General features: G+C 50.2%; 1 protein-coding gene across 1 annotated transcript in view; it reads right to left on the bottom strand.

Moving 5' to 3' along the window:
* Window positions 1-17,059, bottom strand: part of RICTOR (RPTOR independent companion of MTOR complex 2) — a 468,276-nt gene that overhangs the window by 311,865 nt on the left and 139,352 nt on the right. Inside the window, exon 11 of the mRNA XM_030193057.1 lies at window positions 14,884-14,966. Within this exon, the coding sequence (XP_030048917.1) occupies window positions 14,884-14,966 (83 nt within the window). The remainder of the gene's footprint in view (window positions 1-14,883; window positions 14,967-17,059) is intronic.

Below are 17,059 nucleotides of genomic sequence, written 5' to 3' on the forward strand. Positions count from 1 at the left end.
CAGGACCTCATCAATCTTATTGAGATAAGCCTCAAACAGTGCTGACACTAAAAGGTGCAGGAGAAGAGGCCTTATCCTCCTGAGTCACCTAGAGAGTGATGTTAATCTGGTCTCAAGTCACTGGAGGCTGTCATGACTTTACTGACATCAAAGAGAATGAATGGTCCTCTGTTTGGGGTTGCTTCAAAGGTACAAAATATGCAGTACCTTGATAGTCTCAGAGACTTGTACCAATGACATATAATGTCTATTACCTGGCCTCTGCCAGACACTCAATTTCATGATCCCTCAGTACCAAAAGAGAATGATCCCTTCCTCTTCTTTGGATGGAATATGGTTGATGTTTGGTGTCAGTGGGCTCTATCAATGCTCAACACTGAGGGTGAACAATGCACTCCTAATGTCAATGCATCACTAGCAGCTGGTGCAGCTCCTGGGCCCTTCAAAACTAATAATTTTATGGTTTACTGCTAGTTGCTATACCAATCTAACTAACCAGGCAGAGCAGAGTGGCGTACATGCTACAAAATTTAGAAAAGGAAAGGAAGGTGAAATTAGGTCTTACCTGCTAATTTTCTTTCCTCTAGACCCTCCAGACCGGTCAAGACGCGTGGGTTATGTCCTCCTACCAGCAGAGGGAGACTGAGAAACACTGAGCTTTTGAATACTGTATATATAACCTGTGCAGTACATCCACTAGCCAGTATAACCCTGACAAAGCAGAGAAAACCAAAACACCAACTACAACTAACTACCCTGTACGTGGTCACTGCCAACTGGACACTTTCTTCATCTCTTTCAATGTGCCCTTCTTATTGTGTGTGCTTCCACAGGTGGACTCTCAAACACGGTCACACCTAACCAGACTCATAACAACAAAAGTCTGAAACCATAGAAATCACACTCAACAGCTGCCAAGATAGAACAACAGAAAGACCAGACTAAAACAAACCTCCTGGCCTAAAGTACAGACAGGGCGGGCCTTGACCGGTCTGGAGGGTCTAGAGGAAAGAAAATTAGCAGGCAAGACCTAATTTCACCTTCCTCCACGACCCTCCAGACCGGTCAAGACGCGTGGGAAGTACCAAAGCAGTAACATCCTAAGGGCGGGATCCACGAAGGCCAGAGGTCAACACTGCAGCCCCAAAGCCTGCCTCGTCCTTGGCATGTACATCAATCCTGTAATGTTTAACAAACGAATGCAAAGATGACCAAACCGCCGCTCGACAAATATCTAACAGCGGAATCATACTACTCTCCGCCCAGGAGGTCGCCATTCCCCTGGTAGAATGAGCCGAAAATTCCTTAGGAACCACGCGACCCTTCAGCAAATATGCCGACGCAATTGACTCCTTCAACCATCTAGCTATAGTAGCTTTGGAAGCTGCCGCGCCCTTTCTTGCACCACCATGGAGAACGAACAAGCGATCCGACAGTCTATAGTGCCGAGTTCTGGAAATGTAACAGCGCAAGACTCTTCGCACATCTAACTTGGCCAGTCGCCGCTGCTCCGCATCCCCCGCAAAATCGCCCAAAACTGGCAAGGAAATAACTTGATTCACATGAAACTCTGACACCACCTTGGGCACAAAGGACGGCACCGGGCGCAACGAAACCTTCTCCTTGGAAAAGGACAAAAAGGGTTCTCTACAAGACAAAGCCTGAAGTTCCGACACCCGCCGGGCTGAAGTAATAGCCACCAAGAACACAGTCTTTAGGGACAGATCCTTATCCGAAACCGAAACCAAGGGCTCAAAGGGCGGTCTCACCAAAGCCTCCAGCACGAGATTCAAATCCCACGGAGGTACCATCCGCCGCCGTGGCGGACACAGTAACTTAACACCCTTCAAAAACCGCACCACATCCGGACTAGAAGCTAACGACTTCCCCTGGATCTTCCCACGAAAACACGACAAAGCTGCCACCTGCACCTTCAAAGAAGACAGGGCCAGACCCCTGTCCATACCATCCTGCAAAAACTCCAAGACATCTGTTACCGACGCTTGAAAGGGAAGAACTTGTCTACCTACACACCAATGCTCAAATACTCTCCAGACCCGGACATACGCCAACGAAGTGGACTGCCTACACGAACTCAACATGGTATCGATAACTCTGGACGAAAAACCTTTCTTCCTTAACCTGTGCCTCTCAAGAGCCAGGCCGTAAGCGAGAACCGATCCGGATCCGGCATAACTATCGGTCCCTGACACAACACCCCTGACTCTGACAACGGCAGAGGATCCGCTACTGCCAACCGAACCAGATCTCCGTACCACGGCCGACGCGGCCAATTCGGGGCTACCAAAATCACTTGACCGGGGTGCCGAGCAATGCGCTGAATCACTCGACCGACCAACGGCCATGGCGGAAACACATACAGCAACTCCTGCGGCCAAGGCATCAGGAGCGCGTCTATGCCCTCCGTTCGAGGATCCCTCCGCCGACTGAAAAACCTCTGAACCTGAGAATTGTGGGCTGTTGCCATGAGATCCATCACGGGAAGTCCCCAGACCGACACAATGCGATTGAACACTGCCCGCTGAAGCACCCATTCTCCTGGGTCCAGAGAATGCCTGCTTAGGTAGTCTGCCTCCACGTTGTCCACTCCAGCCACATGTGCCGCGGAGAGCGCTAGAAGATGAACCTCCGCCCATTGACACAACAGCGCCGCCTCCTCCGCAACCGCCTGACTCTTTGTGCCCCCCTGACGGTTGACATAAGCCACGGCGGTGGCGTTGTCGCAGAACACCCGGACTGCCTTCCGCACCAGCAGACTCTGAAACGCCAACAGCGCCAGCCGAATGGCCTGAGTTTCCAAACGATTTATGGACCACTGAGCTTCTACCTGAGACCAACGACCTTGAGCTACCTGACCGAGACAATGAGCTCCCCAGCCCTGAAGACTGGCGTCTGTGACGAGGACCACCCACTGTGGAGCCTCCAACGGCATTCCCTTGTCCAGATTTCCTGGGTTTAGCCACCACCGGAGACTGAGGCGTGGGCTTATCGGCAGCTGAAGACACACGTCCAACCCCTGCGACAGGGGTGACCACCGACTGAGAAGAGCTGACTGCAACTGAAGCATATGCGCCCGGGCCCACGGAACTACTTCTATGGTGGCCGCCATCAACCCCAGAACTTGCAGATACTCCCGGGCCGTCGGAGCCGCCTCCGACAGGAACAGACGAATCTGATCCTGCAACTTGCGAATCCGAGGGCCCGGCAGGAAGACTCGACCGTTCCTGGTGTCGAAAAGCACCCCCAGATATTCCAGCGACTGTGACGGCACCAGGTGACTCTTGGCGAAGTTCACTACCCAGCCCAGAGACTGAAGAAACTGCACCACCCGAGCAGTAGACACCTCGCTCTCCGACTGGGACTTGGCCCGAATCAACCAATCGTCCAGGTACGGGTGTACCAGAATACCCTGCTTCCGCAAGGCCGCCGCCACTACAACCATGATCTTGGAAAATGTTCGAGGGGCCGTTGCTAATCCGAAAGGCAGAGCACAAAACTGAAAATGCTTTCCTAAAACCGCAAAGCGCAGAAATCGCTGATGAGCGGCCCGAATGGGAATGTGCAGATAAGCCTCCGTCAAATCCAAAGACGTGAGAAACTCCCCTTCCTGCACCGCGACAATGACCGACCTCAATGTCTCCATGCGAAAAGAGGGGACTCTTAGAGCTGCATTGACCGCCTTCAGATCTAGGATAGGCCGAAAGGCGTCCTCCTTCTTTGGGACCACAAAATAAATTGAATAGCAGCCCAAGCGACGCTGAGCGGGGGGGGGGGAACAGGGACCACCGCCCCCAGACTGATCAAACGAGCCAGAGTGTCCCGTACCGCTTTCCGCTTGAGCCTCGAATGACAAGGAGACTCCAGAAACCTTTCGGGAGGCGAGCCGTCGAACTCCAGAGCGTATCCGTCTCGCACCACCTCGAGAACCCATTGATCCGCAGCGATTTGGACCCAGTCCTGGTAAAACAGACTCAGCCGAGCCCCTACCCGAACCAGAGCCTGGGCCCGCACACCTTCATTGCGAACTACGCCCCGACACCTGTCCTCCTGCGGGAAAATCACACCCGCCGCGCCGATTGCCCCGAAAGGACTGAGTGCGCTGAAAGAACCGACCTCTAAAGGAGCCACTAGTCCTCCCGGGCCTATACCGGCGAGCCTCCTTAAACCGACCTCGGGAGGAAATACCCCTGGAAGCCGCCTTAGGACGAAAATCCGGAAGACGAGGGGCCTTGGCATCACTGAGTCCGCGCACCAACTTATCCAAATCCTCACCAAAAAGCATGGACCCCTTAAAAGGAAGCGAACAAAGCTTGGCTTTGGAAGCCGCATCTGCGACCCAACCTCGCAACCACAGTGCCCTACGTGCCCCCACCAGCATAGCCATATTCTTGGCCGAGGCACGGAGCAAATCATAAAGCGCATCCGACAAAAAGGACGATCCCATTTCCAATTTGGCTAATTCCTGTACCCCGGAGGTCCCAACCTCCACCGAATCATCAAGCAGCTTCTCGGCCCAGCGGAAACACGCCCACGCAACCAGCCCCCCACAAACCGAGGCCTGCAGGGCCAGGGCCGACAAATCGAAACTCCGCTTGAGGAAGGCCTCAAGCCTCCTATCCTGGGGATCCCGGAGAGCAGTCCCCCCGTCCACCGGAATAGCCGTGGCTTTTGTAACTGCTGTCACCACCGCATCTACTGTGGGTGCCTTAAAGGAATCTCTATCTTCCTGTGGGAGCGGATACAATCTAGACATTGCTTTAGACACTTTACAGGGAGAATCCGGCGAATGCCACTCTTGAAACACCATATCCCGGATATCCTTATTCATGGGAAAAGACTTAGCCTGCCGCTGAATCCCCTTAACCAAGGGGTCCACCTGTCTAGCCTCCCCCAAAGACGCCTCCGGCTGCTCAAACTTAAGGGTAGAAGAGACCTGCTCAATGAGCTCCACAAGCTCCTCCCTGTGAAAAATCCGCACTACGGAGGGGTCCTCCCCAGGGACCACCAACTCCGGATCCTGAGAACCCTCAAATCCCTCAGGGTCCCCTACATCACTAAAAGCACCTTCGGATCCTACAGGAGAGAATCCCTCCTCTTCGTCCCACTCAAAACGAGGCCTCTTAGGCACTGCCGCACTAGGCCCCTCCCCTAAAGGTGTGGGCCCTGCTTTCCAGGCTTGATAGAGGGTCCATACAAAATCCGGAGGAAAACAAACGCCTCCTGTACCCTCAGGCACCCCCTTCTGTACCGATCCGGGAGCAGCAGGGCCAAAAACAGCTGATTCCGCGGGACGCGCGGAATCCAAAATGGCGGACGTTCTCGCCAAAACTAAATTCGCCGAAATCGTCCCTGCCGATGCTCCTGCCGCCCCCGACACCCCCGCACTCGCTGGGACTTCCGCACTCAATACCGGGGGTGCCGCCATTGGCGAGGCCTGCTTCGGGTCGCCGCACAACCGGCACTGACCCCCCGGAGCTTCTACTCCTCGGCGCGAGCACGCGCGACAGCGAAGGAGTTTGCCTGCCATGACCCCCGAAGCTCCCAACACGCTGAGCAAAGCGGCGCCAAAAGAAATCTCTCACTCACCGCTTCCCCAGCACAGGCACTCGCACTGCTCTCACTCGCTACTAACAGTGAACGAACCTGCAGTCCGTTCCTATGAAGGAAAAGCTTCAGATAGCTCTTAAAGAGACATCACCCAAATTTTTTGGCAGCTGAGGAGTGAGGGGCTCTCAAGGCTACAATATTAGAAAAGCAGCCGAGGCACAAAGCTGCCAGAGTCTCCAAAGAGAGCAGCACAGGGGGAGGGACCTGAACACAGGTGTGACACCCCAGGGGGGAAAAACTGGACCCCACCGGACCCAGGGCCCCGAAGCACTTAATTTTTTTTTTTTTTTAAACCACGTACAGGGAATAGTCAAAACACATTAAATTTGGCAATCAGAGAATAAATCCCCTAACCGTATAATCCAGCTACCTCACCGGACTATTGAAGACTGCACAGGCTGTCCATCTACCTCTGCTGAGACTGAGAAAATACTGGCTAGTGGATGTACTGCACAGGTTATATATACAGTATTCAAAAGCTCAGTGTTTCTCAGTCTCCCTCTGCTGGTAGGAGGACATAACCCACGCGTCTTGACCGGTCTGGAGGGTCGTGGAGGAACTCTATTTTTTGACAGAAAAGCAATACATACACACAAAGAGAAGGAAGGTAAGAGAACTAATGGAAGGGGGAGGCAAAAACCTTGATATGCTGGAAGGGTGAACGGGGAGGCTGGTGGTCTGTCTGTTACCCCAAAAGCCTGTTTGAAATGCCATGTCTTACGCTGAGATTTATAGTACTTAAAGGAGAGATTACTACGGAAAGGGAGTGGAAGAGTTTTCTTCCTTTTGCCTCATGTTTGGAACAATGCACTGTCTGGTCAATTCAAGTTGTACAAATTTAGGACTCAAAAGAACTAGACGATGATCATTTACCGAACGAACAACTCTAGTTAGTAAGGAATTGTGAGACATGAAAGATAATCAAGAGAACCTACTCAGAAGGCTTTGAATGTCAATGTTGCTACTTTATGAAGAATGAGTTGTTGGATCAGTAACCAGTGGTGATGTTTTAGCAGAGATGTGGTATGATCATAATGATGGATACAACAGAGAAGACGGATGGCAGTGTTCTGAAGGGTTTGTAATTTCTTTAATTTTCTGTGTGGTAGGCCTGCATAAAGCGAATGATACATACCTGTAGCAGGTGTTCTCAGAGAACAGCAGGCTGATTGTTCTCACGACTGGGTTGACATCCACGGCAGCCCCCTCCGACCGGAAAAAAACTTCACGGGAGGTCCCGCACGCAGGGCATGCCCACCGCGCATGCGTATCTGTCTTCCCGCCTGTGCACGACCGTTCCCGCTCAGTTGAATTACAAGCAAAGGAATGAGGAAAAAAAAAACAAAGTCCAAAGGGGAGGAGGGAGGGTAGGTGAGAACAATCAGCCTGCTGTCCTCAGAGAACACCTGCTACAGGTATGTATCATTCGCTTTCTCCGAGGACAAGCAGGCTGCTTGTTCTCACGACTGGGGTATCCCTAGCTCCCAGGCTCACTCAAAACAAGAACCCAGGTCAATTGAACCTCGCAACGGCGAGGGCATAACAGAAATTGACCTACAAAGAACAACTAACTGAGAGTGCAGCCTGAACAGAATAAAATCGGGTCCTGGAGGGTGGAGTTGGATTCAAACCCCAAACAGATTCTGCAGCACCGACTGCCCGAACCGACTGTCGCGTCGGGTATCCTGCTGGAGGCAGTAATGTGATATGAATGTGTGGACAGATGACCACGTCGCAGCCTTGCAAATCTCTTCAATAGTGGCTGACTTCAAGTGGGCCACTGATGCTGCCATGGCTCTAACACTATGAGCCGTGACATCACCCTCAAGAGTCTGTCCAGCCTGGGCGTAAGTGAAGGAAATGCAATCTGCTAGCCAATTGGAGATGGTGCGTTTCCCGACAGCGACCCCCTTCCTATTGGGGTCGAAAGAAATAAACAATTGGGCGGACTGTCTGTGGGGCTATGTCCACTCCAGATAGAAGGCAAACGCTCGCTTGCAGTCCAATGTGTGCAACTGACGTTAAGCAGGGCGGGTATGCGGTCTGGGAAAGAATGTTGGCAAGACGATTGACTGGTTAAGATGGAACTCCGACACCACCTTTGGCAGGAACTTAGGGTGAGTGCGGAGCACTACTCTGCTATGATGAAATTTAGTTTACAGAGCATGAGCTACCAGGGCCTGAAGCTCACTGACTCTACGAGCTGAAGTAACTGCCACCAAGAAAATGACCTTCCAGGTCAAGTACTTCAGATGGCATGAATTCAGTGGCTCAAAAGGAGGTTTCATCAGCTGGGTGAGGACGATGTTGAGATCCCATGTCACTGCAGGAGGCTTGACAGGGGGCCTTGACAAAAGCAAGCCTCTCATGAATCGAACGACTAAAGGCACTCCAGAGATGGCTTCACCCTCTACACGATAATGGTAAGCACTAATTGCACTAAGGTGATTCTTTACTGAATTGGTCTTGAGACCAGACTCTGATAAGTGCAGAAGGTATTCAAGCAGGTGCTGTGCAGGACAAGAACGAGGTTGTAGGGCCTTGCTCTCACACCAAACGACAAACCTCCTCCACTTGAAAAAGTAACTCTTTTTAGTGGAATCCTTTCAAGAAGCAAACAAGGCATGGGAGACTCCCTCAGACAGACCCAACGAAGCAAAATCTACGCCCTCAACATCCAGGCCATGAGAGCCAGAGACTGAAGGTTGGGGTGCAGAAGCGCTCCGTCGTTCTGCGAAATGAGAGTCAGAAAACACTCCAATCTCCACGGTTCTTCGGAGGACAACTCCAGAAGAAGAGGGAACCAGATCTGACGGGGCCAAAAAGGCGCGATCAGAATCATGGTGCCATGGTCTTGCTTGAGCTTCAGTAAGGTCTTCCCCACCAAAGGTATGGGAGGATATGCATACAGGAGACCGTTCCCCCAATGGAGGAGAAAGGCATCCGACACCAGTCTGCCTTGTGCCTGAAGTCTGGAACAGAACAGAGGCAGCTTGTGATTGGTCTGAGAGGCGAAAAGGTCCACCGAGGGGGTGCCCCACTCTTGGAAGATCTCGCGTACCACTCTGGAATGGAGCGACCACTCGTGCAGTTGCATGACTCTGCTCAGCCTGTCGGCTAGACTGTTGTTTACGCCTGCCAGGTATGTGGCTTGAAGAAGCATGCCAAACTGGCATGCCCAACGCCACATCCTGACGGCTTCCTGACACAGAGGGCGAGATCCGGTGCCCCCCTGCTTGTTGATGTAATACATTGCAACCTGATTGTCTGTCCAAATTTGGTAGGACAGCCGATCCCTGAAGGCCTTCAGTGCGTTCCAGACCACTCGGAGCTCCAGGAGGTTGATCTGAAGATCTTGTTCCTGGGGGGACCACACCCCCTGGGTGTGGAGCCCATCGACATGAGCTCCCCACCCCAGGCGAGATGCATCCGTCGTCAGCACTTTTGTGGGCTGTGGAATTTGGAATGGCGTCCCAGGGTCAAATTGGTCCGAATTGTCCACCAGCGCAGTGAATTGCGGCAACTGATGGACAGGCGGATGACATCTTCTAGATTCCCAGTGGCTTGGCACCACTGGGAAGCTAGGGTCCATTGAGCAGATCTCATGTGAAGACGAGCCATGGGAGTCACATGGACTGTAGAGGCCATATGGCCTAGGAGTCTCAACATCTGCCGAGCTGTGATCTGCTGAGACGCTCTGGTCTGGGAATCGAGGGACAGGAGATTCTGAGCTCTCGCCTCTGGAAGATAGGCCTGAGCCGTCTGTGAATTCAGCAGAGCTCCTATGAATTCCAGAGATTGGACTGGCTGGAGATGGGACTTCGGGTAATTTATCACAAACCCCAGCAGCTCCAGGAGGTGAATAGTGCACTGCATGGACCGAAGAGCTCCTGCCTCTGAGGTGCTCTTCTCCAGCCAATCGTTGAGATACGGGAACACGTGCACCCCCAGCTTGCGTAGATACGCCGCAACCACCACGATACACTTCGTGAACACCTGTGGTGCAGAGGCGAGCCCAAAGGGTAGCACACAATACCGAAAGTGACGTGTCCCCAGACGGAATCGGAGATACTGTCTGTGAGCTGGCAGTATCGGAATGTGAGTATAAGCATCCTTTAAATCCAGGGAACATAGCCAATCGTCTTTCTGAATCATGGGTAAAAGGGTGCCCAAGGAAAGCATCCTGAACTTCTCTCGCACCAGATACTTGTTCAGGCCTCTCAGGTCTAGGATGTGGCGCATCCCTCCTGTTTTCTTCTCCACAAGGAAGTACCTGGAATAGAATCCCTGCCCTTCCTGCCCGGATGGCACAGGCTCGACCGCATTGGCGCTGAGAAGGGCGGAGAGTTCCTCTGCAAGTACCCGCTTGTGATGGGAGCTGAAGGATTGAGCTCCCGGTGGGCAATTTGGTGGGGTGGAGACCAAATTCAGGGTGTATCCAAACCGCACTATTTGGAGAATCCACCGGTCGGAGGTTATAAGAGGCTACCTTAGGTGAAAAACTTTCAACCTCCCCCCGACCGGCAGGCCGTCCAGCACGGCTACTTTGATGGTGGCTATGTTTCCATGAATCCAGTCAAAAGATCGTCCCCTGCTTTTGCTGTGGAGGCGCAGGGGGCTGCTTAGGCGCACGCTGTTGACGGGAACGAGCACGCTGGGACTGTCCCTGTGCCTGAGGAGGCCTTCAGGCCGGCTGGGTGTACATACGCTTGCTGTAGGCTTAGGGTGCAGCCTGCCGGGCCCGGGAAAAACATCCACCTGCGGAGGTGGATGCTGAAGGCGCCCGGTGGGAGAGCTTGTCGAGAGCGGTTTCCCGCTGGTGTAGTTGGTCCACCAACTGCTCGACCTTCTCGCCAAAAATGTTATTCCCCCGGCAAGGGACATCCGCCAGCCGCTGCTGGGTACGGTTGTCCAGGTCAGAGGCACGCAGCCAGGAGAGTCTGCGCATCACTACAACTTGGGCCGCAGCTCGAGATGCCACATCACAGGTGTCAGATACCCCTGGACAGGAACTTTCTGCACGCCTTCAGCTGCCTGACCACCTCCTGAAATGGCCTGGACTGCTCCGGAGGGAGCTTGTCAACCAGGTCCGCCAGTTGCCGCACATTGTTCCGCATGTGGATGCTCGTGTAGAGCTGGTGTGATTGGATTCTGGTCACGAGCATGGAAGATTGGTAGGCCTTCCTCCCAAACGAGTCCAGAGTACGAGACTCCCGCCCAGGGGGCGCCGAGGTGGTATCCCTCGAACTCCGTGCTCTCTTGAGAGCAGAGTCCACGACCGCCGAGTCATGAGGCAATTGAGGCCGCATCAACTCTGGGTCTGAGTGGATTCTGTATTGGGACTCCGCTTTCTTGGGGATGGTGGGATTAGATAGTGGCTTCAACCAGTTCCGAAGCAGTGTCTCCTTAAGGACATTGTGCAACGGTACCGTGGAAGACTCTCTAGGTGGTGATGGATAGTCGAGGACTTCGAGCATCTCCACCCTCGGCTCATCAGTAACCACTGGGAAGGGCATGCTGATAGACATATCCCTGACAAAAGAGGCAAAGGAGAGGCTCTCAGGAGACGAGAGCTTCCTCTCCGGTGAAGGAGTGGGGTCGGAGGGAAGGCCCACAGACTCCTCTGAGGAGAAATATCTGGGGTCCTCCTCCTCTCCCCATGAGGCCTCCTCCTCGGTGTCGGACATGAGCTCTCTCAGCTCAGACCGCAACCGGGCCCGTCTCGACTGCGTGGAACCAAGTCCTCGATGATGCGGTGCACTCCCGCGCCGGCGTGGACGAAGCTCCCTCTATCGACATCGAAGGGGACTCCACCTGAGTGGCGGTCGACACCGGTGCCGCAAGCGGCGTCGGAGGCCTCATCACCGGACCAGAGCCCACCGGCACCTCCATCAATGGCACCGAGGGCGTAAGCACCCCCGGTGCCGGCAGGGCCTGGCGCATCAGCCCTTCCAGAATCCCCGGAAGGATTGCTCGGAGGCACTCGTCTAGGCCCGCTGTCGGGAAAGGCAGGGGGGCCGGTGTGGGCGCCGGTACTGGAAGCTGCTCAGGTCCAGGAGACGGTACAGAGATACCCGATGACCGGCGCAGCGACACCTCTTTGACCGAGGGGGTACGCTCCTCCCGGCACTGCCGCTTCTTGGGCGTCGAGTCCTCCCTCGATGTCCCGGAGCTGCCAGTCCCGTGCGTCGTGGGCGACCGATGACGGTGCTTTTTGGCCTTCTTCCGATGTCCGTCATCGGTGATCCGCGGAAGGGACGAGGAGGAGGTGGAGCCCCCACGGCCTTGAGGTATCGGATCCGACAGGGTTCGGTCCCGATGGCCCTGAGCAGCGGGAGTGGCCGGGGCAGACTGCCCGCACGGCCGCTCACCACCGCCGTCGCTGGCAGGTCGCCGGGCCAAAGGTACCTGTGCTCCTGGGGTCGATGCCATAGTTGGCGACGACGCCTTCGACATCGGTACCGGCACCGAAGACCCGGCCGTCGACACCGATGCTGTCGAGGTCGACGTCGAAGGGCCAGTGCAAGTTCCAAAAAGACGGTCCCGAAGAACTTGCCTCGCCACCTGCGTCCGCTTCCGTAAGCCAAGACACAAGGTGCACGTCTTGGAATTATGCTCCAGGCTGAGGCACTGGAGACACCAAGCGTATCGGTCTGCGAGATCTTCTGGCCGCACTGACCACACTTCTTGAATCCGCTCGGGACCTTCGAGGCCATCGACGGAAAAATTGCGTCGGCGAAGTCAAAATCGTCGATGGTGGCGGTGAAAAGCACACCCGAAAAAGAAAAGAAACGACCGCGCGGCCACAAGGCCGCGACGACGTGCCCTCGTGACTAAGAACGACGAGGGAAAAACTTCTATTGTTTTTTTTTTTTTTCACGAAGAGAAAAAGAAACGCGAACGCACAACAAGAAAGAAAATCGCGGGCTAGGCCGCAATCCGGGTTCCAGGGCTGACTAGGAGAGGGACGAAGACACGTCTCTCTCCAGCCCGGAAAGGAAAAAAACTGAGCGGGAACGGTCGCGCACAGGCGGGAAGATGGCCGCGCATGCGCAGTAGGCGTGCCCTGCGTGCGGGACCTCCCGCAAAGTTTTTTCCGGTCGGAGGGGGCTGCCGTGGACGTCAACCCAGTCGTGAGAACAAGCAGCCTGCTTGTCCTCGGAGAAATAATATTACAGTAGTCAAGTTGGGAAGTAAAGAAAGAGAGAACAAATCGCTCATAGACAACGAAAAACCAGGAAACGAACTCTGGACAAATGTGAGATTTGGGGGAAAAAAAAAAAGATAGGCATGAATCAAGAATTACACCTAAGTAATGAAAGCTTTTAACTGGGGTGACTGGGGCTTCGAATAGTTGAATGGGAGAAGAAGGTGGTGATAAAGCACCTGAAAACCACAAGGTAACAATCTTGTCAGTATTAAGTACCAGTTGATGGTCTTTCAACCAAGTGGCAACTGAGTCGGGGCAAGGTTGAAGCGAGCCAAGCAACGGAGATAGTACGGAAGCAAGATAAAGCAGAAGGATATCAAAACTGAAATACCAAAAGTCTGAATAGAGTAGAGAGGGAACTTAGAAATAGATTAAAAAGAAGAGGGGGGAGAGAATTGATCCCCGAGGGACGTCACAGTGTAATTCTCTCTTCTCAGAGATAGAGTTGGAGGTAATTACCTGAAAAGAGTGGTGGGATAGAAAAGAAGTAAATCAATATAGAACCTTACCAGAAATACCCAGGGAAGACAAGTGGGAGAGGAGAGAGTGATCAACGAGATCAAAGGCCGCACATAGATCCATGGAAAATGCTAGGACAATTTTATGGCATTTGAATTGGAAATGAAGCTAAGAAGGGCTGTCATGAAAGTCTCTGTACTGAAGTTCTTTCTAAATCCTGATTGGCGGGTGTGAAGAGATAGTCTTCTCAGAAAAGGAGGTGAGGTGATTGAAAACTATTTTTTCCAAAATCTTAGCCATACAGCAAAGGTTGGATACTGGACGATAGTGACTGGGAATAGATGGGTCTAAGGTTGTTTTTTTCAGACTAGGGCAGACTTTAGCCAGTTTTAGTATCTCAAGGAACTGGACAGAAGATAAGCTTAGACTAACAATAAATATTTATTTTATTTATTTATTGCATTTGTATCCCACATTTTCCCACCTATTTGCGGGCTCAGTGTGACTTACAATACATTGTAAAGGATGGAAGTACAATTTGTTACAACTCAGTTATGGATTACATTGTGACAGTTATGTGAAGACAGAGTCAAGTATCGTTAGGGAATAGGACAAAGGAAGAAAACAATGGAACAGTGGAAAGAGACAACTGGAAACTGATGGGGTAATGGAACATTAGCAAGAGAACATTCGGCAGGAGATCCAATTCGACTACCTTTAACTAGGATGAGGGAAGAAGATCGCAATGACTATAAGTAATCTTAACTGTCTTCTGTAGGGACCGCAGGGTTTGTGTTTCAAAAATAGACCAGAAAGAAGAGCGACAGAAATTGGGGGATGCAGATAGACCAAACCTTGAAACACCAAAGATTCTGTCACACTACCTACATTTCTTAAACCCAATAGGGGGGGATTTTTTTCTGGGACATATTGCCTATAAAATACAGTCCCAGCAAAATTGAACTTGATTTTAAAATGTGTCAGGTTGGGACACTGGAAGGTCTCAAAAAACACTTGAATGGGTATCAACACATAAAAAGAAAACGAACAACGAAAATCTTAAGTAGGTCAACTAAAGATAAAATACTAAACCTATAAAACGGTCTGCATGACAATAAGTTTAACATACAAGAGTCTGATTCTGTCAGACCATGGTTGGGGTACTGATTACATTTCCATGATAATACGTGGTACTTGGTGCATAAAAAATAAAGTGAAAAATTCTCAAGAATGCAACAGGAGATCTCCATTCAGCTCCACAGAAAAACAATGACCGAGGTAAAAAAATGATAATGAGGTCAAAGTGTAAATATGTGCAGTGCACTGCAGCTTCTCAAAAGCTTATGGAGTACAGATATTGTGCCAGCATCTGTTCACTTATTCAGTGAAAGAGAGAATTTGACCAGGAATTCCTAAATGTTTGCATACAACAGTGCACACTAACAAGTTTCTACACAGAACTAACTGATGTGCTGACTGTACTTCAGATTGCCTGTAAGAGAGGCTATATAGAAGACTACCACTCCCATTACGTACTCTTGGTAGGAGAACAGTTTTTATATTTGTTTGTAAAATTATTTACATACCCTTATTTCCATATTTGGTATACAAAGTACCCCAATAAGAGACTGGATGCCAGAGTTACCAGGCTTGCATAAGCTGATAATACCTGAAATAAAGCATAGAAGATACTGCCATCATAAAGAAAACACGTATTTTCCCAATAACTATATTATAGACTTGATTCACCCATGTTGTGCTTCCACCTGTTGAATATTGCCCAAATAACAAATGCAAAATGGGTTTAGGTGGGTGATATTAAAGGTTGACAACAATCATAGCCAAAATAGAATTTTGAGATGCAGAGATATCACCTCCATACTCCATTAATGACCTCTCCTTCTACCCCCAGACCAGGTTTTTCACCCACATAAATATAGCATTATATGGCTCACATTCATGCTGCAATGGCACAGTTCCACATCTTGACAGATACTCAACACAGGTGTATAATCCTCGCTGCTTGCACAGGTAGAAGATGGCTAGATGTCTATTTCCTTAAGACTCCCACATTTCTGAATGTTCCAAACTACCGATAGCTCCAGTAGGGAGAAGTGTAACCTTTTCACCCAAGGAAACTATGGATTCTGGGTATGAAGCTCTGGTAGGCAGGCCCCTTAAGTCCAACTCAGAGATAGCTCTAGCTAGAACAACTTTAAGGATAAATTCTGGGTTAAACTGACAGAGATTCTCTTCTGTAGTCCTTGAATAGTTCAAATCCACTGAAATGTAAAGGTCTACTGTGCACAATTAACATGATGCTATGCCATGGGAATGATATGAACTATGGAAGACACATAACCAATCTCATTTTCAGCAAGTCCACAATAAATAAGAATGGGGTAGATGTGCATACAATGGTGACAGTGAATGCAAATCTCCATAATCCACTACTACACATGGATTGAGCTAATGTTAAATGATTCTAAATCACTTTTGCCCCAGATACCACATCATGTGTATTTTGGTGAGGAGACAGATATCCTCAATCACATTAAGCTGAATCCTTCCAAATTTTGACATTTCAAGGACCAATTGAACTCGCCTCCCCTTCTATTTTGTTTCAACATTTTTATTGATGAGAGAGACACCATTACAAAGATAAGGATAAGAATTCAAACATTCAATCAAAGAAAAGGACAAAATGCACAAAATACTCACCCAGAACAAAATCTGCCATCAAACTTTTATCCATTTACCCCCCCCTCCCACCCCCACACACACTAACTGTTAAAACATAACAAATGCTGTAATGGTACTACTACTACTACTACTACTATTTAGCATTTCTATAGCGCTACAAGGCATACGCAGCGCTGCACAAACATAGAAGAAAGACAGTCCCTGCTCAAAGAGCTTACAATCTAATAGTATATTGAAACCCTAAAATTAATAGTCAATAACAAAATACATGTACAAAGCCTGACCCCCAAACCCAACCCAACCCCCCCTCCACAAAAAGTAACATCGGTGCATCCCACAATTACCTGATTCCATAACACCCTGCTCACCTAAACTAACATCAATAAAAAAAAAAAAGGTGAGAGCAAGAAAACAATCTGAGGCAGTAGGTATGCACAGAGTATAAATGGGACAAAGTCTTTCCCTTCTATTTAATTTTTGTTCTATTCTATCCCTGTCCTCCCTTGTTTTGTAGTTCCTTTCCTTGTTCTCAAATTTTATTGTAAACTGCTGTGCCACTGATGCTGAACACTAGTGATTACAATGCCAGGACAGTGTTCGCATATATTGCTACCGACCAGTATTTTGCTCAAATGGTGAAGCACATAATCCCCAGCTTGCATAGAAATTATGTGCATGAGGTTGGACAGCGCAAATGATAGGATTGATCCAGACAATTTCAAACATTTAATTAGGTTATAAATTATCGTTGCAATAAGAGCACAGGTGTGTATTTGTTCACACATAAAATAAAAAATTTACGGAGAAGTTCTATGATCGAGAAACTTGTCCACCCTCAAAGACGTAAATCACTTTGGTGTAGTCTTGTTTGGGTGAGTTTACACTCTGAGAACTCTCCATTACCACAAAAAAAAATTTTTTTAAAGTTTACTCAGCTTGTCTGGCCAATCCTTTATCATTTTGGTATCCTTCAGATTATACTCTGGTCCATATAAACTAAAGACATTTTTATATTAGGCTAATATCCTTAACATCTTAGAAAGTTTTAAATTATTGAAA

Source organism: Microcaecilia unicolor, chromosome 2 (assembly GCF_901765095.1).
Source record: "Microcaecilia unicolor chromosome 2, aMicUni1.1, whole genome shotgun sequence".
Lineage (NCBI taxonomy): Eukaryota > Metazoa > Chordata > Amphibia > Gymnophiona > Siphonopidae > Microcaecilia > Microcaecilia unicolor.